The 21,122-nt window shown below is 40.6% G+C and overlaps 2 protein-coding genes across 5 annotated transcripts in view; one reads left to right on the top strand and one right to left on the bottom strand.

Moving 5' to 3' along the window:
• The window catches only part of TBC1D16 (TBC1 domain family member 16), a 135,231-nt gene extending 125,715 nt beyond the window's left edge, over positions 1-9,516 (bottom strand). For 2 of the 4 annotated variants that reach the window (XM_036757174.1, XM_036757173.1), the window contains exons 1-2: positions 9,172-9,259; positions 6,381-6,491 (exon numbers count right to left, since the gene is read on the bottom strand). The gene's annotated coding sequence lies outside the window, so the exon portion shown is untranslated. Of the gene's footprint in view, positions 1-6,380; positions 6,492-9,171 lie in introns of all 4 variants that reach the window. The other 2 variants (XM_036757175.1, XM_036757176.1) reach the window with 2 other exon arrangements.
• Positions 9,517-13,183: 3,667 nt separating this feature from the next.
• The window catches only part of CCDC40 (coiled-coil domain containing 40), a 96,338-nt gene continuing 88,399 nt past the window's right edge, over positions 13,184-21,122 (top strand). The window contains exons 1-4 of the mRNA XM_036756363.1: positions 13,184-13,212; positions 14,618-14,681; positions 15,246-15,770; positions 17,603-17,753. Coding sequence (XP_036612258.1) covers positions 13,184-13,212; positions 14,618-14,681; positions 15,246-15,770; positions 17,603-17,753 — 769 coding nt within the window. The remainder of the gene's footprint in view (positions 13,213-14,617; positions 14,682-15,245; positions 15,771-17,602; positions 17,754-21,122) is intronic.

Below are 21,122 nucleotides of genomic sequence, written 5' to 3'. Positions count from 1 at the left end.
ACTCCCCCAAGAGTCAGTCTCACATCCCCAGTTTTCTGTTGGCATTTCAAACTAAATGTCCTGGTGACATCTCAACCTTTATCTGTTCCAACCGAATTTATTCTCTTTCCAGGTCAGCCCTCTCTTCCTCCAAACTTTCCTATTTCTGTTGAAGGCACAGTCATCTTTTCAGTGTTTCAATAACCTAAGCATTAACCTGGACTCCTGACTCTCCCTCACTCTACATATTCAACTAGCCACCAAATCTTACCATTGTACCTTCATCAGTATCTTTCCTTTCTGAACTCTTCTCTCCACTCACACTGCTACTGTCTTGGTTCAGGTCCTCATCTCCTCTCAACTAGATTATTCCAACAGCCTCCTAATTGGTCTCTCTACATCAAGTCTCTCACCATCTAGTCTACTTTATATAGTTATGAAAATAATTTTCCTTAAGCACAGATCTAGCCATAGGACACCCCTATTTAACCTTTCCCACTGGCTTCCTATACCTCTGAACTTTAGAATCTAAAGCATATACAACCTGGCTCCAACCTGCCTTTCCAGCTTCATTTGATATTACTCCCTTCCCACTCTCTTCAACTCAGCCACACTATTCCTTAATCATGACTCTTTCATCTCTGTCCATGTACTGAACACACCCCATGCCTGAATGCAGTCTCTCATTTCTGCCTCAGGGTCCCTCTCTCTTATGATGTATTCAGACAAAATCAATGAAGTTTCTCCTGATCTCTTCATCTACTGGTGCCTTTCCTCCCAAGTAACCACGGCTACTTTGTATGTGCATGTATATTTATACACTATATGTATACGTATATATGTATGTATGTACTTGTAATCTCTCCCATTAGTATGCAAGCTCACTGCAAGTAGGAACTGTTTTATTATTCATATTTGTATCCCCAGCACCTATAACATCTTGTGGTACATAGCAGGCCCTTAATAAATAAATGCTTGTTAACTCATTGACTGAATCTTATTTTTTGACTTTGTATATTGATATGTTTCGCAGTTGTTGAGTTCATAATAAAAAAGAAAATTTAATTTTCAAAAGCATAAATGCCCTGGGGAGTTAAAAGCTATGCTATTCCAGCCTAAATGTAAATCAGTTCAATCATCAATAAGCATTTTTTGAACCATACAATATGCCAGCACTATACTTGGCAGTGGGGATTTAAAGGCAAAAATGAAAAAGTCCTTGCCCTCAAGGAATTTATATTCTATAGATGACACACCATGTACATACTCTTCCCGGGTGTTTCATATATTTAATTGCTTAAAGAGATGTAATATTTCTAAAGCTTCTAAAGAAGGGGTTTATTTCCCTTCCCATTGAAGATCTGAGTTTGATTCCTCGTTTGGCAACTTAGTACCTGTGGGACCTATGTACAGTTCTCCCTGCTTTCTGGCCATTCCTTCTCTATTTTCTTAATCTCTCTGGGCCTTACTTTCCTCATCTGTAAAATGAGAGGGTTGAACTGGATGGTCTCAGAGATTTTTCCAATTCCACTATGACCTATTCTCAAAGTTCTTTGAAATTCTCAACAACTGAAATCTCCCTCTCTAGTCAGTTTCATGCACTTCTCACACTGCAGACCTTACCATTTCTTTAAAACTATGATTCCTCTTTAAAACTATGATTCCTCTAAGATAGTTTATTCTTTTTAAAGCAGTTTCCTGTCTTATCTCTCCACCTTTACCTTTAGCCTCCCAAACTTACTCTTTGCCTTACTCATGACCTCCAGTTCCTTGATTTTTTTTTTTTTTAGTCTATTCTGGCCGCATTGTTTTGTCTTCTTGGCTTTGGCCCAATGATTAGCTATTTCAGTGATGTACACAACTTCCCAAAAGTCTTAATATAATGTTAAGCTTTAGCTTAAAACTGTACTAAGACTTTTGGGAGGCCATTTAGTCTACATTTTTAAATCCCTTCTTGCTTTTCTCTGCTGTCACTGCCCTGCTAACTCCATATGTGTGCTAACAATCTCCTTACTCTATTTCTACTAGTTTTTTAAAACTTCTCTATCCAAAGTCTCTTATAATCTAAATGTGGCCAAATTTAACAGCCTTTTCAGTTTTCTGCACCCCCTTCCTCTTATTTTCTCTCCATCCTCCCTCCAGTGTTATCTCTTAGTACTACTTGTAGTTTGACAGGGTTACTGAACTAGTAGGATGTGAGAATGCTGTAGATACGGGTGAACTTAAGAGTTTAGCAAAGCATTTGATAAAGTATCTTATATCAATTCTTGTGCAGAAGATGGAGACACATAGACTGGAAGGGAGTATAAATGGATTCACAACTGGCAGAAAGGATAGACTCAAAAAATATTTGTTAATGATTCAGTGTCACTTTGGCAGAACATCTCCACTGGAGAGTGGCTCTGTGCTGTAGTATAAATGTGGTCCCTTCTCATCACAGATGACACGAAGATGGGAGGGATAGCTAACACAGAATAACAGAATTGGGATCCAAACAGATCTTGGCAGGTATGACCTTGGTCTGCATTAATGGAGGCATGGCTTCCAGAAATAAGGAGCTGGTATTTCTACTGTTCTTTTCCCCTTGTCAGACCAGATCTGAAGTATTATGTTCAGTTCTGGATTTCACAATTGAATAAGTATATTGATAAGTTGAAGGACACAGAAGAGGAAAACCAAGATGGTGAAGCATCTTGAATCTATGAATCAAGCAATCAGTCAAAAACATTTATTTACTAAGCACATATTTTGTGCTAAGCAGTGTGCTAAGCACTGAAAATACAATGACAGAAATGAAATGGTCTCTGTCTTCAAGGAGTGTATTTTCTATAGATGAAATTAATATAAGATAATTTTAGGAGGGAGGGCACCAGTAGCTTTGGGAATTAGGAAAGGTTTCACATAGATAGAGGTGTTTTCAGCTGAATTCTGAAGAAAATGAGAGATCCCCTAAAGTAGAGGTGAAGAGAAAGAATGTTCAAAACATGAAGGACATCTAAATAAATAAGCATAATACAAAGGAAGTGCAGAGATGCTACTAAAATGCTGTAGGAAAATTTGAAAAAGAAGTAATCACTATAATTTGGGGACCTTAACTGACTTCATGCAGGAGGTGGCCCACTAAGCTAGGCCTTAAAGATTTCAAAAGATGGAAAAAAGTCCACACACGGTTAGGGAAGAGTGTGGTGGCAGGAAAGAACCTGGATGCAAAAAAGGGAAGTAAAAAAAGCAGGAAACAGTGCTTATAAGGAAATAGGGTTGAAAAAGTACACTGTCACCATATGGTTGGCCTCAAATGTCAGAGTAAGGAGTCTGTATTTTATCTTATAAACAAGAGCAATTTCTAAACAAGGCAGGAAAAGTAGACCTAAGCGTATCAAAAATTTCTTTTCTATTCTAAATCCTTCTAGGAAAAAGAAAAAAAAGCCTGACTCAGGAGGAAAAACTGCTCAATTTTCTAATAGCATAATGTTCCAGATTCTGGTCACATAGGAGCTCGGCCAACAGACACCAATTCATCTCTTCCACTCTCAGAAGCCCAACCTACAAAGCAGCAGCTAACAAATCACTCCAAGTTTAATCGAAGATGAGTAGCTTCATTCACACACACAAAGATTTCTTCCCCACCACAGAACATCTGCTGCCACCGAACAGCTGTCCTGAAGCCACAGGGGACCCAGTGACTGCCCACGGGTTAAAGTCCATGCTACCTACAATGGTACTCAGAGGGCAAATCCACCTCATTGGTAACTAACACCCATGTTTTGTTGTACTTAAGGATGATTAGGAAGTGTTTCCAAAATCCTTTCCTTTTCAAAGTGTCCAGTAAAAAAGGTTTATCTGCAGATAAAATCCTATCTTGGTCAATATCTTCCTCTTCTACTTTCCTTTATTCAGTTATCTCAGTTAAGAGAGAAAAGATTTTATTTTCTGCACTGGTTAAGTTTGGGATTCAACTTGTGGAAAACGTAACCCAGAGATAGTCAGGACTACTACTGGTAAGAACCTCTTGTAGAATTTGGAGAAGTATGTTCAACTTGTACCAACAACAACCCACAGTGAAAAACCTTGGACTGTCCATACTGAAAAAGCATTCCTATGGCTTCCCTACTGCAGTAGTTCTCAAAATGTGGTTTGGAAAAACCCTGTTGGGGACCCACAAGGTCAAAACTATATTCATGGTAATACTAAGACGGTTTAATTTCTAATATGGTGTTGCAACAATTTGGCTAGCCCCTGCTGTGGGGGTGAAAGACCAACACAAGCCCAACAACATGAACGCTGCCAACACAGGTTCTTTTGATCTGCTTTACTAAGGAAAGTAGCGTTAGGGGGTTAATGATGTTACTTCAATCCAACATACAAACATCATTCACTTAGTTCAGGGGAAAAAGCCAGCACCCTGAACTTCAGAGCAAATACAAATAAATAACAAACATACATTATAAACAGACCAAATACAATTCATAGTTACCAAGAAACAATCATCTGAGTTCAGGAGCCAGGGAGCTCTAACAACAGCTGGCCCAGGGTCATGCAACACTCCTCCTGTGGCTCAGAGCCCCAGCAAATAGCTCTGCTCTCTCTTTTTATACCCTCTTTAGTCATCATCAAACATCATCTAAATGACCAGAACTTAGGCTCCTACTATTGGCTTTGGTCTTAGCAACTCCCCTTAGGACCCTGAGGGCTTCTATGCCCACATAGGCCAAGCACCTAGTAGACAGGGGTTTGGGCCTGGAGCTTTGCACCTAATAAGGCTCAATCAAAGGCACTTAATTAATTTATCATTCTAAAACAGTAAAAAAAGTCCCAATTTAATTGATATTACATATGGTAAACCATTGATAGATATAACACAAAAGGGTGGGGGGGGGGTCTTCAATAATTTCTAAGAGCATAAAGGGAGTTCAGAGACCAAAAAGTTTGAGAACCACTGCCCTACTGTAAGAGGACAACACAATTAAAGGGTAAAACTTCTTTCTTATACTAACTCTCGACTATTCTCACATACCCTACTCCATGGAAAACTTAAAAATACTCTAGCTCGAGGAGAACCTACCCTTCGTGCAGTCTTGAAAGCTAATATAAAAATCATATTGATGATCATCCTGAAAAATAACAAAGTATCCTCCCCAGGAAAAATATTCTGTTTAAATGGCATAATTTAACATTTGAGAAGCCAAGTCTTCTCCTAACACGAAAAAAAAACCCTAGGTATTAATGACCAAACACTAAACCAGATTACTAAACTTGATGGTACTGTATAATTAATTTGTAGCTAGTAAAATAAACCAAAAGTATATAAATTAGCAGGAGCTTAAAACCACTGGCTATGTTTCCAGTCATACAAACAAAAATAAGAGAAGTATCATCAGTAATATCTTTTAATATTATTTAAATAAATGTGTATTAATATACATGCATGCATAGAGATACTAAAAAGTCTGACTGCTATTTGAGAACCATTTCTTTTTCTTTCCTTATGCTATACAACAGAAACAAGTGAAGACAAGATTCAAACCATGTTAGATTTCTTAGCCTTTGAGGAATTAGGGCAAAGGAACTGCTTCACACAGAGCAGCTGGTTGGAAAATGTACTAAGATTAAAGTTCAATACCAGAAATGTCCAGCAGGGAAAAAAAATAATTAAAATAACAATCACAATCTGGGACAGGGAACGTTTTCCTACATTCTTTTCCCTTACCTTTGGGAAAAGTAAAGGAAATCTCACAAGTTTTTCTTCCCAAATGTCAAATAAGTTCATACCCATTAAGTTGAAGTATATCAATGAAGTCATACCGAATACAATGACTTCATGTTCAAGATCTAGCCTCTTATGATTTCTTCTTAGCCGCAATTGCCCTGCCTCCCTCCCTCCAAAAAAGAAAAAAGAAATTATAAGAGGCAGCTGTAGTTAGAGATTAACAAATAATGCTAAATATTAATCACATGTCGAGAATTATGAATTACTAAGTCTACTTTTCACCCTAATTCACCTAACCTTAATGACAATATAAGTAACAAAAAAGCGTATGAGGCAATCTTAATCTGGAAAATTCCAACAATCACTTTACTCAAAAAATAAAGAGATTAGCAAAGATCTAAGTCAGGGGTAGGGAACCTGAAGACCACATGTGGCCCTCTAGGTCCTCAAGTGTGACACTCTGACTGAATCCAAACTTCACAGAACAAATCCCCTTAATGAAACGATTTGTTCTGCAAAACTTAGACTCAACCAAAAGGCTGCACCCAAGGACCTAGAAGGCCATATGTAGCTTCAGGGCCGAAGGTTCCCCACCCCTGATACAGGTAGATTATGAAAGCTTAAGTTTTGTGTTTTCCCACTAAATATGTATTGTTAAATCATCCCTAACCCACTTAGATTAGTGAATTCTTACCAATTTATAGATGGACGTTAATTGTCACAAGGAGCTTGTTGTAGAGGTGGAAGGTCTGATGGTCCCTGAATTTCTATATATAACTTAGCATAGTAAGCCATACTGCTTGGCCTGAAAAAAATAAAGTGAAACATAAAGCAAAGTGCTAGAAAGATTATCTCCTTTAATTTATGTAGGAGCAAATAAATTAACTGTTAACAAAGAAAACCCTCCAAAGTAGCTTTCAAGAGCCAAGATAATTTAAGAACTATGTTTACTCATGTCCTGAGGTTGGCATCTATTTTCTGCACCTAGGTAATTCACGAACTAAAGGCGGCTTTCACTTACAGACAGTACAAGCCAAGAACAGTCACTGATTCATCTTAGAATTAATACTAATAAATACTTCAAAAGCTCTCAACAAAGATCTCAATTATTAATGAGCTGAACTTGAACATCAGTATGAAAGAGGAGTTACAAAAATTATTCTTCTACACATTGGACAAAAAAAAAAGTCTTAAAATAATTCCACATAGGTCACACCATTAATTTGTGACTCAGGTGGGAAAAAAAAGGCCAAATTTCGACTTTCTTCTTCCCCTACATTATAACATTACGTTCACATTATCGAGAGCCGTTTCCCAATGTCTCTTAATCCTAAACTAGATTATTAAAAGCCTTCAAATACAAAAGAAATTCAATCTACAGGATCAGACCATGAAAGCCCTGGCATTCAGCCCTGCTTCTCAGATGAACTTGAGGGAGGCAGTAAACATTTAACCATTAAGGACAAACCCTTCTCTTCTTCACTAGTTTTCTAACTGCAACTCAAATCTGAATCAAATTAGTATCAGGCTAACACATCACGCCAACCTCTGAATGTGGAAATGAAAGTTTCTAGATTTATCTAGGCTCTGGCTGGGCTCCAAAATTATTTTAGGAATTTTAAATTGCTCATAAGGGGGAAAAAAAGAGGAAATAACAAGAAAGAAGAGCTTTGGCTCAAATGAAGTAAAATCTCTTAGGTGGAGAGCCAAAGAAATTATATCAGAGCAGAAAGACCACCCAGTACTAACATGAACAGGCCAACTAATGGGAAGAAGGAACAACAAACACTGAGAGGGCATTGAAAGAACAATAAAAGTAAAACTATGACTGTGAAGCGAAAATACTACTTCATAAATTCTTAAATATGTAACACAGGTATTTACAGAATATAGACACATGTTTTCTGCCTTTTTCCAGCTGACTATATGGGGGGGAAGGGGGATGCTACTAGCCAGGTATGATCTATCAATGGGAGCCCCCTAACTGAACACTGAGATGGAAAAGCTGATGGCTTATGGATCTGTCAAAAAAAAAAAAAAGATGGCTTTCAGTCTCTTGTCTGAGGCTTGCCAGGTGGTAAAATACGATTTATGAGAGTAAGAGAGAAATCATCTGAAAGGCCCCAGGACTCTGTGGATGCAAGACCTGGAGGTCCCATTGGAGGTTCTATCAGAACTAAATGGTGGAGGTACTAGCATCCACTGGGAGAAGCAGTGACTGGAAGTGGATGGGAAAGACCACAGGAACGATCAAGCTTGCTCTATTGATCCAGCAGTGCCCAATTCTAAGGTAAAATGTGAAATGTCTAATTAGCACCATTGCATTACTGCTATGTGTTCTGATGAGACCCACCCAAATAACTGTAACAGTAGCTATAAATTATATTACTGAATCAATATAAAGCCTATTAATTCTATTAATGCTCCTCGTGATTCTTTCACAGTATTCTTTCTCTCTGTACAGGAATAAAATATGTCCAATACCTCATTCAAAATATACATTAGGCATCTCTTTTCCTACTTTCTCCTTTTGGGGAATCCAATACACTTCTGAGCCATAAATAGGACTATAATTAGCAATTTCCACTGAGAAGCTGGAGGGAGGGGGGATGACTGAGCCACTGAGTGTGAGAAAAGGGAGTCTGCTATTCCCCCTAATTGGAGAAAGGCTTCCCCTAGCAACCAACACATGGCTGGATGAAGGAGGGGGAGGGGCAGGTACCCCAGCCCTTGTATGCCCAACGCTACAAATACCTCCAACTCAGGGCACGCGTTCCTATTCTTATATTCTCCCATCACTACGGCCAAGGCAAAAAGACTCTGTAACATCCTACTCGGGAAAACTTGGAGTAAGGGTGTCTCCTTCCAAAACCAGCTTCACACTAAGTCCCAAAGGGAACCTTCTGTCCCCAAACTGGGCTCCCACCCAAATTCCCCATCCTACTACTACTACCCCCACTGCCTCCCCAGGGACGGCTGGTAGCAATAAAGGTCTCACACAACTCCCAACACACTCCTTCCAAGAATCCTACTCCACAGTCCAGAGCCAGAGGCTGCAAAAATGCCTCCCCTCGAGGCGGATGGAGCGCTGAGCCTCGAGCTAGGAAGCCCTGAGTACAAACTCAGACACCCATAGCAGTAAGAATAGCGGCAAGTCACTTAACCTTTCATGGCCTCAGTTTCTTCATCTGTAAAATTTAAGTTAATACCAGCACCTACCTCCCAGGGTTGCTGCGAGGAGATACTATTTGAAAAGCTCTTAGCACACAGTAGGAGCTTAAATGCTTCCCTTCCTTCTCCCTCCCCCACCCCTGAGGCTACAGACTTCCTAGTTCTGGGCCCGTCTGGGAGGCAGCCCACCCCTCCTGTACCCCACCACCTCCCCACCTGGCCCGGCGCCCTTGCATTTCTCCCCGGTTCGGGGCGTTCCTCCGGGCTTCCGATCCCTCCTCGGCCCACCCGGAGCAGCCAGAACCGAGACTCACCCAGGGCCCGGACACGCTCGGAGCCGGACTCGCCTCCGGCTCTCTCGGCTTTCGGGTCCCGCCAGCGCAGCCACCTCCTCCCCTAAGGATGAGGCGGAGCCGGGCGGGGAAGAGACCGGAGCCCGGCAAGGAGAGGCTAGTCGAGGCCCGGCCCCCCGGCCCGCCCCCTACTCGGCTGCGGCCGTTTCCAGCCGGACTCAGGACCGCCCGCCCGCTCGCCCGCAGGGCCTGCCTCCCGCTGCAGCAGCCTGCGCAGCTCCCACCCTCCCAGCTCCGGCTCCGGCTCCGGCTCCGGGAACGAGAGAAGCGCCAGCCAGGCCGCCCCGCCCCCCCACCCGGTCTCCCACTTCCGGTCCGGCAACACTTCCTTAGCAACTGCCCTGGCAACTGAGGCTGCGGGGCGGGGGATGGGGGAGGGGGCGGCCGAAGGGACCCTCTCCCCAGGCCCCCAGGCCCTCAGGCTCATCCCTGCGCTTCTCTTTTCTTCCTCCTCTTGGGGTCCTGTCCATCCCCTTCCACTCCAGCCTTCCTCGCCGGGGGAGCTCCGCCCTGGGCCCTCAGCCCTAGTTCCTGAGACTCGGCACTTGGAGCGCTCCAATGAGTTTGCCTCGGGGCAGGAGGAGGGAATAAGAGAGGAGGGAGAGGCGCTGAATCTCCCTAGAATTCGGCGTCCATGTCCCCCAAATCATAGCACTCACATTGCCCACCCTCCCCTCCAAACCTTCAAAGAAAATGTTTGGAGGGAGAATGTGTGTTCCTCCCTCCCGTTCACCTGGCACCTTAAAAACGATTGAAGACAATGCGACCTCTTCAACTAGCACCTTAAGCAAAAGGTTTGAAGGAGTGTGACCCATTCAACTGGCACTAAGTTGCTGGACACCCGCAACTTGCCCGTCCAATCATGAGAGTCCAGATACACTTTTCTTGAGATCAGTTCTATTCGGCAACCCTTTTTTGTGATAATGGTTGATAGTCAATAAACATTAGGAGCCTAGTGTGTGCCTGACATGGGAGGAGGGGAAGGGAAGAAAAACAAGAAGTTTACAATTCAATGGGAGAAGACAATAAACAAAAGCTGAAAAGGAGGTGGGGGGGGGAGGGAAGAAGTAGCGGGCACAGTAGCACGGTGGAGAGGACGAAGAAAACCAACACCGAGCAGCCAGAGGAGAAATGAGGTATCTGAGATTTTAGTGCTGTTCCCCTCCTTAAATGTAGGAGCTTAGGGTTCCACCATCTAATCAGAGGGGAAAAGGGCATTGATGAGGTGCCTAACAAGTCTGATTGGATCTTGCAAGATGATGACACTTCGCTATGATGAATTTACTGGGAGCATGGTGGAGAAGCCAAGTCCAAAATGAGTGCAGCCAGATGGGAAATGAGGAAATGTCTGAGCAGACAGTTATACAAAGATGACCCAAGCATTTATTAAGCGCTCACTATGTGTCAGACGCTGGGTTGAGCTGGGGGTTGTGGTGATTGTTTGACCTTCAGCTTTGAAAAGGACCGATAGGATCACAGGGTGATGTCTATGACTTGCACACGAATTGGATTTAAGTGAGGCAGAGTTGCACAAAGTTGTCAGCCTCACTCTCTCTTTCAGAGCCAGCAAAGTCCAACGGCAAGACAAAAGTCAGGATGACCGGTGACAGCCACTGAGGATGCAGCGGGTGACTTTGGCATCTTTGATGTTTAACCAAGCTCTAAGTGTTCCATAGCACCTGCTTCAGCTGCCTTCCTGCCCATTCCACAAGGGGAAATCTTCATATGCTTGGGGTAGACATCCCCCTAACTTACCAACGGGTTCGAGGCCATTGTTGCCCTCGACCTGGTTTGGCCCATCTTCCAAGAAAGTTTTACCAGAGTATGGCCTCTGCTCATGCTACAGCTTCTTAGAGCCACAGGTGAGAGCACCAAAGGCTGAAAAGCAGCCCTGAAAAGGGCTTGGCAAGCCCTCATACCAGAGGTGCTAGTGCTCCTCGAACACCTTGTACACCCCTAAGCTGGGGGTACAAATAAAGGCAAAAACAGTACCTGCCTTCAAGGAATTTACATTCCAATGGGAAATATAATGTGTAAATGACTAGGTACATAAAGCTGTATAAAGAGTAAATGGAAGGCAGCCTTTTAAAGGGCAAGGCATTTTCAGCCTGAAAGATTGGGAAATGCCACCTGCAGAAAGTGAGGTTTGAGCTGAGTCTTGAAGTTAGCCAGGGAAACTTAAGAAGCAGAGGATTTCAGGCATTGAAGGACAGCCAATGTATGCAAACAGACCATGGAGATAGACTGTCATGTTTCAGGAACAACAAGTAGACAAGTGTAGCTGGATAATAGAGTAAGAAGAGTGGTATAAGGTATAAGAAGGCTGGAAAGGTAGGAAGAGGTCAGGCTATGAAAACTTTTAAATGATTGGAGTTTCTACATGATCTTGAAGGTAAGAGGGAGTCATTTGAATTTATTGAGCAAAGGGGTGAGGTTATTAAATGGTTAGACCTATAATTTAGAAAAATCATCTGGCTTCTAAGTGAAGGATGAGTCTGTGTAGGAAGAGAATTGAAACAGGGAGACAAGTTAGAAGGGTACTGTAGTCCAGGCAGCAGGTGATGAGGACCTATAGACCTGTAAGAGAGATGTTGTTAAGGCAGAAACTACATTGCATTGGATTGGATATGTGGGATAAGTGAGAGTGAAGAATTGAGATTGTGAGCCTAGGTGATAGGGAAGTTCAGAAAAGGGGAAAGTTGGAGAGAAAGATAGTAAGCTCTATTTTGGATATGTTGAGATTGAGATTCCTACAAGAGTTCCAGGAAAATAAGACAATAGCCCAAGATAAAGTCTTGAGGGAAACTCCTGTGGTTAGTGAGCTTAACATGGATGAAGAACGAACAAAAGAGGTTCACAGGGCAAGGTAGATTGTTCCTAACCCCAAGCTCCCATCTATACCAGATGATATCCAGAAAGTTGTGGGGCTACTATCCCAGGTTCGTGGCCGGGTCAGTACCAGTGAGATCTGGTTAGGATATGTATCCCATTCTTACCTTTCTGTCACCTGTTCACCAATCACAGTTAACAGTGGTGCTAAAAATAGGTAGGCAGTAGTAACTGATAAGCAGAGAAAGTTAGGGCTCAGCCTAGAAGGGTCTCCCAACCCAGCCTTGATATAAACAACAAATCAGACTTTTCAAAGTAGCTTTCATGGTGTCTTGACAGGAGTGTATCGTCACACTTCTTCCTACGGGCTATCCCTTATGTCCCTTCAGATATAAGCGCTTATGCGTGGACACAGTAACACCTATTTTCCTGAGTGACAATCTTGATTCTCTGACCACTACGTCTTGGATGAGAGGCAGCTAGTGGCACAGTGGATAGGAAGCTGAGTCTGGAGTCCAGATGCCTGAAGTTTAAATCCATCTCAGACCCTTAGTATCTGCGTGTCCCTGGGCAAATCACTTAACTTCCATTTGTCTCAGTTTCCCCACCTGTAAAATGGGGATAATATCTGCCTCTAATAGTTGTGAGTCTCAAATGAGATAACATAAAAATCCCTCGGCACAGTACATGGCACATAGTAGGACAATATAGAGTAAAGTAATATAATTTATATAAATACTCATTTCCATGTGGTAAGCAGAGAAGCCCAGCCTGTACATGTCCGAAATCCCATCGAGTGCACCCTTTCACCTAGCCGACCATACAGATCATCGAGCTATGGGTCCTCAAAGGCTTGTGGTACTATAGCAATGCTTCTCACAGGCTGCAGCCATGAGCTGTAACCATCGCTAAAGGCAAGGGCTGCTCTATGTCCACAGGCTCCGGAAACAGTGAAGAACAACCACGTTTTCTCCTTCCAGCTGTTTCTGGCTTTGAGATACAAAGGGAGGAGGTACGGAGACTGGAGAACAGACTATTCCATTTCAGGTAAAGGCAAAGGGGTGGACATAAGATCTGTTGAGTTTGGTTCCTTCCAAAGAATGCTTAGCCAGCGGATGTTGATTGCATCTCTTAGCAACGGAAGATGGCTGAGCCTGGGGAGGAAGGTCCAGGGTGAGGGGAGCTACCGGGATACTGATGGGAAATGGGGGAAGGGGCAAGCTGGGTGGAGGGATACCCCCGAGAACGAGAGCAGAAAGTCCAGGGAGGGAGCAGCATCTTCCTTCCTCAGCTTTTCTTTCTCTCTTCCAGTGTATGGGCTTCACCCCTTTTGTCCATTTCTTGTCCCTGAGGCTTCCCCCATGTCTTCTCTCTTAGCCTTTTCTTTCAGCTCCCTATCGCCTTCTCTCCCTATTAGCTGCATTTCTGTTTGAACTGCTTCGCCCTCTTAATCAGTAAAAGGTAACACGTTACAAGAGAATTTGAAATGCAGGCAATCCTGATTTATATTAAGGCAAGTAAGAAATTAATTTATTTCATGTCAGTTCATGACATACAGTTAACTCCTACTTACAACACTGGTTTATCTGAGAACATATTCACTAGTAAGAAGGAGAAGGATCCAGTCACCTAACCTCCTTCTTTGTCTTCCTGTCTCCTCCTTTCCAGTCCTCTACCACTTCTCTCTTTTGTCTTACTCCTCCTTTCCCCTTCCTCTTTTCTTCTCCCTTTCTTGCTCTCACTCTTTTCATCTCCACTTTCCTCCCATTTCCCCCATTCCTTCCCTTTTCTCTAAGGAAAAGATCTTAGAGAACATTTAGTCCAACCTTTCATTTTAAGGACAAGGAAACTAAATGTCCTTAGAAGTTAAACTATAGTGAATCAACTTTAAAATTATAGACTACATGAGTGCGTAATGGGCACAGAGAGATCATTTATTCTTTCCCCCTTGTTCTTAGGCCCTACAATGCCTGAAACATCCTAGAAAGGTATGCCTATTATAGCCCTGAAGAGTAGCAGAGACATATCACAGGGGCTGTTGGTAGTCACATAATCCTCACTACTGAGAGTCTAGTTGGTATTCTCCCTCTCTGGCTGCATCATAAATCCATTTCAAGGCTCTGTATTTGTTGAGAAATAGTAATGTATTGGGGGCTAATGAGAATGGAGATTTATAAAAGGACCACCGTGAAGTCTCCAGTCCTTTACTCTTTATTAAAAAGGGGTAGAAACTCCATCACTTTACGGGACAGAATTGGACTTTTTATAATGTTGCACAGGTATCTGCTGCCCTAGAAAGGATATATGAGTGTGTGTGTGTGTGTGTGTGTGTGTGTGTGTGTGTGCACGCGCACGTGCACGTATAATCCCTACATAGAGAAATGGATAAAAAAATAGTTATAAGTCTTGTCTTTTTGGTGTGCTTTTCTCTGGCTTTTGTATTTGCTCAATTTTATCACACGAACAATCATACTTAAGATGATATTTCTGGTCTCAATTTATCCAGATGCATTTCTCTTTTCACTTTTCAAATCACTATTAATTGAACCTATTTGTTTAATTATTTAAATGATACTAGGTCTGAAGCAGAAACTGAACCAATTTCTCAAGATGTGGAAGAACAGCAAACAGAAGAGGATGGGGTAAAGTTACAGATACTTAAGTATCATAAGAAATTAAAGATAGTGAGAACTTACCCAAGGGCTTTCTACATCCTTTTTATCTTGTCCATGGAACACAGAGATATTAGTCTTATTTGTTATTGTGCTAGATGCCTGGTTAAGCATATATGAGAAATTCAACTACTGTATTGCCTAAATTATTTTAAGCCAAGCCCTTTTTTTTTTCAAAAGAAGGAAATATAATTAACCAGAATAAAAAAACTGGCCTATGTGTCAAGATCCTAGGACTCAAGTCCCAACTCTGACCGTCAATTGGTATGTGATGCTGAGGAAGTCACTTAACATCAATCTAGATCTATAAATTAACTATCTGCTTTAGTAAGCAGGGGTTTCCTTAACTAGAGTTTCTTCAACTAGAGGAAATTCCAGATTTTGTTTAAAAAAAACCCAGCTGGCAGATAAGCTTAAAATATAGTTGTTTTGCTAATCCCAGCATTCTTTCGAAATAATTCTTTCATGAGTTAGCATAATTACTGTGTTTCCTCATCATGCTGATCTGCCCCATTTTTGCTTCTGATTGTACAGCTGGTGGTCAGTGAGGACCTTGAAGAAAACAAGCCACCTCGAGAGGAAGGCAGTGAACCATATCCACCAGAAGAGGAATACAGCTCAACAGAACCAATGGAGGAGCCTAGTTCAACAGAACCAATGGAGGAGCCCAGTTCAGCGGAATCAAGAGGAGAGCAAAGCTCAATAGAATTAAGAGAGGGACCTAGCTCAACAGAACCAATGGAGGAACCCAGTTCAGCAGAATCAAGAGGGGAGGAAAGCTCCACAGAACCAAGAGAGGAGCCCAGCTCAACAGAACCATTAGAGGAGCAAAGCTCAACAGAACCAGGAGAGGAGCCCAGTTCAACAGAACCAGTAGAGGAGCAGAGTTCAACAGAACCAGGAGAGGAACGCAGCTCAACAGAACCAATAGAGGAACACAGCTCAACAGAACCAATAGAGGAGCCCAGTTCAACAGAACCAAGAGAAGAGAGAGTGAGTTCCACAGTGCCACCCCAAATTCCAGATATTTCTGAAGCCACCACATCTTCATTTCAGTTAGTGAGCTAGCCAGAATTCTGTCTTAATACATTTGTTCCCACACTGGGTCCATCAAGGTGTTGAAGACATAATGTTGTGAAGTATTAGATACATTCTCTGTTAGAAATTATACATGGGGCCTTGGAAAAAGAATCTTATATTTAAGATTTTAAGCTCTTAGATCGCACTTTCTATTCTAAACGAGGTTGATCAAACCAGGTAGCTTGTTATCAAAGATGGTATAAAAACAAGTTTCTATTCTGTATGTGAGATTGAGAAAGGTAAACCAGGCTTGATGGTGCATACCTGTAATCTGTTTTCCTGGGGTGGCTGAAGTTTGGGGATTACTTGAGTTTAGGAGGTTTGAACTGCTAATTGGGTCTCTGCACTAAGTCTGACACCCAGAAGCCATACAAATTCTGCAAAAGAGCTGTAAGGAAAAGTTATTTTCTTCACTTACTCAGTTCTCAATGCTAGAAACATAGAAAAATAGAAATGGAAAGACAAAGCCTATCTATTTAACACACTGTTCTACCTATCAATTTTGATCTCTTATTTTAAAGGAGACCCATCCAATAAAATATGAGTTTCCCAAAAGGTAGAATTGTCACTCTTTACCTTGATATTTGAGCCTGAAGCCACTGCATTTTCTAGTATTTTTAAGAATTCTATATAAGCCAGTAATGCTTTATAGATAAGCATCTTCTGAGAACAGTCTCTCTTCAGGTAGTTCTAATTTGACAAGAGAGATAAAAGAAATATGTAATAAATACAAAAGTATTTTTCTTATGTGTACAAGTAAGTAATAAATGCAAGGATACCTTTCTTTTATGGATAAATAAGGGTTTGGGGATTTGGAGGCAGGTAGCCTGGATAGTGGTTGATGTCAATCAAGGAAAACTTCCTAGAAGAATGTTTTTTTTTTTTTAGTGGAATTCACCAAAAGTACAGACAGATAAATAGCTAGTAAGAGAGATGCAAACAAAATCAGTAAAACATTTTGAAATGCACAAAGAAAATAAAAGAAATACAGAAGGGACCCAAAAAGCAATTTTGTTACTGCTTTGTTAAATTTAATATAAATACATTTCTTTTCAAAAATAAATTGTATATATGAGACTAGAGAATTCATAGTTTCTTATACATGTAATTCTCTTTCTAGCTTATCTTTGTATATTGAAATGTTTGTGTTTTTTGACGATTAAGTTCAAAAAATTTTTGCAATTAATTTAGAATGATAAAGGAAAATATTCTTCCTAACTGGCCAAAAGAATATACTGTTGGTGGCTTCAAAGTACTGTCTGATCATCTGGATGCTAAAACAGTAGGAGAGTGGTGCTGCTGAGTAGATCTGGCAGAGGGAACAACCATAGCCTACATTTTTAAAGGGTTTAAGATTTACAAAGCACTTTTCTCTTTTTTTTTTTTGGAGGAAGGGAATGTAAGTATTATATCAATAGCTTAATATGTCAATTAAGGACCTGTGATTTTTATCAGTGTGCAAATTCCTTCCACATAACTTAGAAAGTTGCCTGAGGCTCTGAGAGTTAAGTGACTTATGGAGCTAGTAGAGGCAGGATTGGAACCCATGTCTTCCTAACTCTAAGTATGGCATTCTATGCACTGTGGCTTGATGTCTCTCTTGTATAAGCATTATTTTTAATTTTACGAAAGAGGAAGCTAAGACTTAGCGAGATGAGATGACTGACCTGTAATCATACAGCTATGAAATGTCAAAGCTGATGTCAACCTGAATCACTTCATTCAAAGTCCAAGTCTTTCCATGATAGATAGGTGATAATATTTAAAGATTTCCTAAAAATCAGTGGTCAGAAGATTTATTTCTGTTGCAGGAAATGACAGATGAGGACTTCTTTAAAAAATACAAAGAGGATATGGGTAAGATAGAACATATGCCATCCAGGGACAGGAGTTATTTTATCCCACCTTCAAGAGACAGGAGCTCTGCAAGAGCACCAGAAGGACCAGACCAGGAGCAATCAGGTAACAATCGCTAATACTAGAAGTGTCCTTTATTAACATCATCCTTGGCCAATGTTTTGAGCCTCTTGATCACATTAAAAATGCAATTTAAACATATCAGGACTTCCAAGAAAATAGTGGAATGAGAGACTACAAGCGAGCCAGACTTCCTATTATCTACCTCATGATACTTGATCCACTCTGGCTGCCCCCCCACCCCCGTCTTTGTACTCTTCAGTACCATTTCTCCATAAGTACTTCAGGGACTATGAGGGTCCTTATTTGTGTGGTGGCTCCAGCCTCCATGATGGAGAAATCTAATAGTTCTAAGTTTTTACAAACCTTTTCTATTTTTCTTCTGTTCATAGTTCTCTTTCTGGTTTTTATCCTTTAATTACTTTGGGATTATTTTGCTTATTTGGATATCTTGCCAAGCTTTCTTTAGACTGGTATTACCATCTACTGCTTCCCTCTACTTTATCAGACAATACTGTTCATTTTTATTTGTCAGATTTTTACAGATGAGTGTATATTCTAGCCTAGTGTTGTCCTTGGTTGCCATCTCTCTCCATTTGGCAAGTAAGCCAAATGTTTACCGACTGTGACTTTTTCTGGCTTCTTTTGGTCTCCTTGTTGTAGTAATTAGTTTATATTGGTTTAATTTCAGGATGAAATTAGGAGAGTTGATATTGACATCATTTTTATTATCCACTTCTCATTTCGTTCAATAGATTGTTTAAATAATTTAGGGTTAAATCTTCTTAATTACATACAATATTTTTCTCATTACTATTCTTTCTTCTTGTTTATTATTAATTATGGTATTAGCTCTGATGAGTCATTGGTGTGACCATTGTGTGCTGCCTCAGGGATGATAGCAAAGCTATGATATCTTTTCCTGCCTTTTAAGGGATGGGAATGGGGACAGATTGGAAGAGGGCATCAGAGTGACAGAAGTTTTTATATCCTTCCCCTACTGGACTATCACAAGGGAAAATCAAAGCAGCAAAGATTTTTTTAAAAAACTAAATGAGCATTTGTCCAGTAGCACTCATTTTAATTGACAAGAGGTTACAAATGGTATTCTTATGCTTAATAATGCCAAAAAAAAAAAAGCAAAGTTGGGGAGGATCAAAAGGAGAAATTCTTTGACTTTGACCATTACAAATATTGAAAAAGCAAGGAAAAGCTGAGACTAGTTATACGAATGCATACAGGGCATGCCACATATGTCCAGGCACACCCTAATATATAAAAAAAATAAATATTTGTGTTTTTAAAGTTTAATTTGTAAAATTGCTTTGGTTTCTTTAGTAATGAATAAAAAAGTGTCCTTATATAATTGAGTACTCAATAAAGGTCCACTTTTAAAAATGAAAAATCCTCTGACCACTTTTATGAAATGTTCTTTCCATGCATCTGGCAGGTGGAGAAGTGAGAGTGAGTAATTCTAAAAGCAATAAGCCTAGAGAGAAAAGTAGAGGGAGAGCAATAAAATACTTGCAAGGGAAAACCTGGACTCATTGGTTCAATATGTTATAGAGAGGATTATTTGGGTCTCTGCCTAGCTATTGGCTTCTTCCCTACTGCTTACAAATATATATATAGGTTTCCCCACATATCCATTCTGTAACCTATTTTCTTTTTAATAGGTGAGTTAAATCAATTAGCATTCAAAGTTTAATTTGACCCTCCCATTCCTCCAAGCTATTAGTCTATATTTAAAAGTTTTATTATTGTATTTAATCTTTATATTATACTTTTAGGTTATCTCCACTCCATGAGAGGTCCCTTGTGACAAAGTAAAACAAGTAAAATAATAATTTGTTATTAAGTCATTTTTCAGTGGTGTCCAACTCTTTTCTGACCCCATCTGTGGTTTTCTTGGCAGAGATACTGGAGTGGTTTGCCATGTCCTCCTCCAGCTCATTTTACAGACCCTTGCCTAGGGTCACACAGCTAGTAAGTGTCTGAGGCCAAATGTGAACTCATGAAGATCAGTTTTTCTTTTTCCAAGCCAGTGCTTTATCCACTGTGACACCTAGCTTCCCAAAACTAACAATATAGTGATGTTATCCAAAAGTGCACAAACATTCCACATCTGTAGTACCACTCTACCTCTCTATTTCAAAATTTAATTTAAGCTATTATTATATGTCTCATCTCCCTTTCACAGGTAAATTCCTAGAAAAGTCTGTCTTTACTCATTGCCTCCCCATCTCTTCTGTTACTTCTCAACCCATACCAATCTAGCTTCCAGACCTTATCACTCAGCTGAGACTGCTCTCTCCAGTGTTAATGATGATCTCCTCCTTTTTTATGTTTATTGATATCTGGTTTTTACATCACTTTTATTTACAAATATATTCCTCTTTTTCCCTTCGCTTTGAACTATTGAAACTATCCTTTGTAACAAAGAATAAAAAAGAAAGAAAAGAATATTCAGCAAAAGTTAACCAATACATCCAGTGAGTTTGACAACTACATGTAATGTTCCATGCCCTTAGTTCTCCAATTCTGAACAGAAGGGAGGAAGGTACGTTTTTCTCATCTATGTTTTCCCCCAGGGCCATACTTGGTTATTATAATCACACTGTTCAGTTTCAATTTTTTTCTTTCCATTTACATTGTTGTAGTTATTGTGTTTTATTTGTTCTGATTACTTCTTTCTGCATCAGTTTCTTTAAGTCTTCTATGCTTCTCTGAATTCTTCATATCAGTTATTTTTATTGCAAGGTAATAACGTATTGCATTCATACACCAGTTGGTTCAGCCAGTCCCCCAATTAATGAGCATCCACTTTGCTTCCATTTATTTGCCACCACAGAAAGAGCTGCTATTAATATTTTGATGGAACCTTAACAGCGATCTTTAAATGCTAAATCCAATAGCCTTCTTTTAGTCCTTATTCTTCTTGACCTCTCTGTAGAATCTGATACTTTTGGCCATTCTCTCCTCGTATATACTTTCTCATCCCATGATTTCTATGACATTACTCTCTCTTAACACTTCTACTTTTGTGGCCACTAATTCCCACTCTCCTTTGTTGGATAATCATCTTTTTCTGTCCTCTAAACAAAGGTGTTCTCCAAGGTCCTGACCTGGGCCCTCTTCTTTTCTGTCTGTTCTCTCTCTCCCTTGATGATCTCATCGGTTATCATTTATCATCTTTGTGAAAGCATAATGTCTGGTGCATGCACTGTCAGTTTGTTAAAATGGAATCACACTCATGGAAGATGCTAGAGGGCTCTTTTTGGCAGGCTAGAGGCCCGGAGCATGTGTCAATATTCAGCATTGGCCTACCATTTTATTGGAAACAGCCTTTTCCCATTGACTGTCTATCCAGAATTACATATGACTTTTAAAATGTCCTAACTCTGCAACAACCAT

This window comes from Trichosurus vulpecula, chromosome 4 (assembly GCF_011100635.1).
Source record: "Trichosurus vulpecula isolate mTriVul1 chromosome 4, mTriVul1.pri, whole genome shotgun sequence".
Taxonomy (NCBI): Eukaryota; Metazoa; Chordata; class Mammalia; order Diprotodontia; family Phalangeridae; genus Trichosurus; species Trichosurus vulpecula.
The sequence above is the reverse complement of the archived record's forward strand: the minus strand, read 5'-3'. Positions and strand labels throughout refer to the sequence as shown.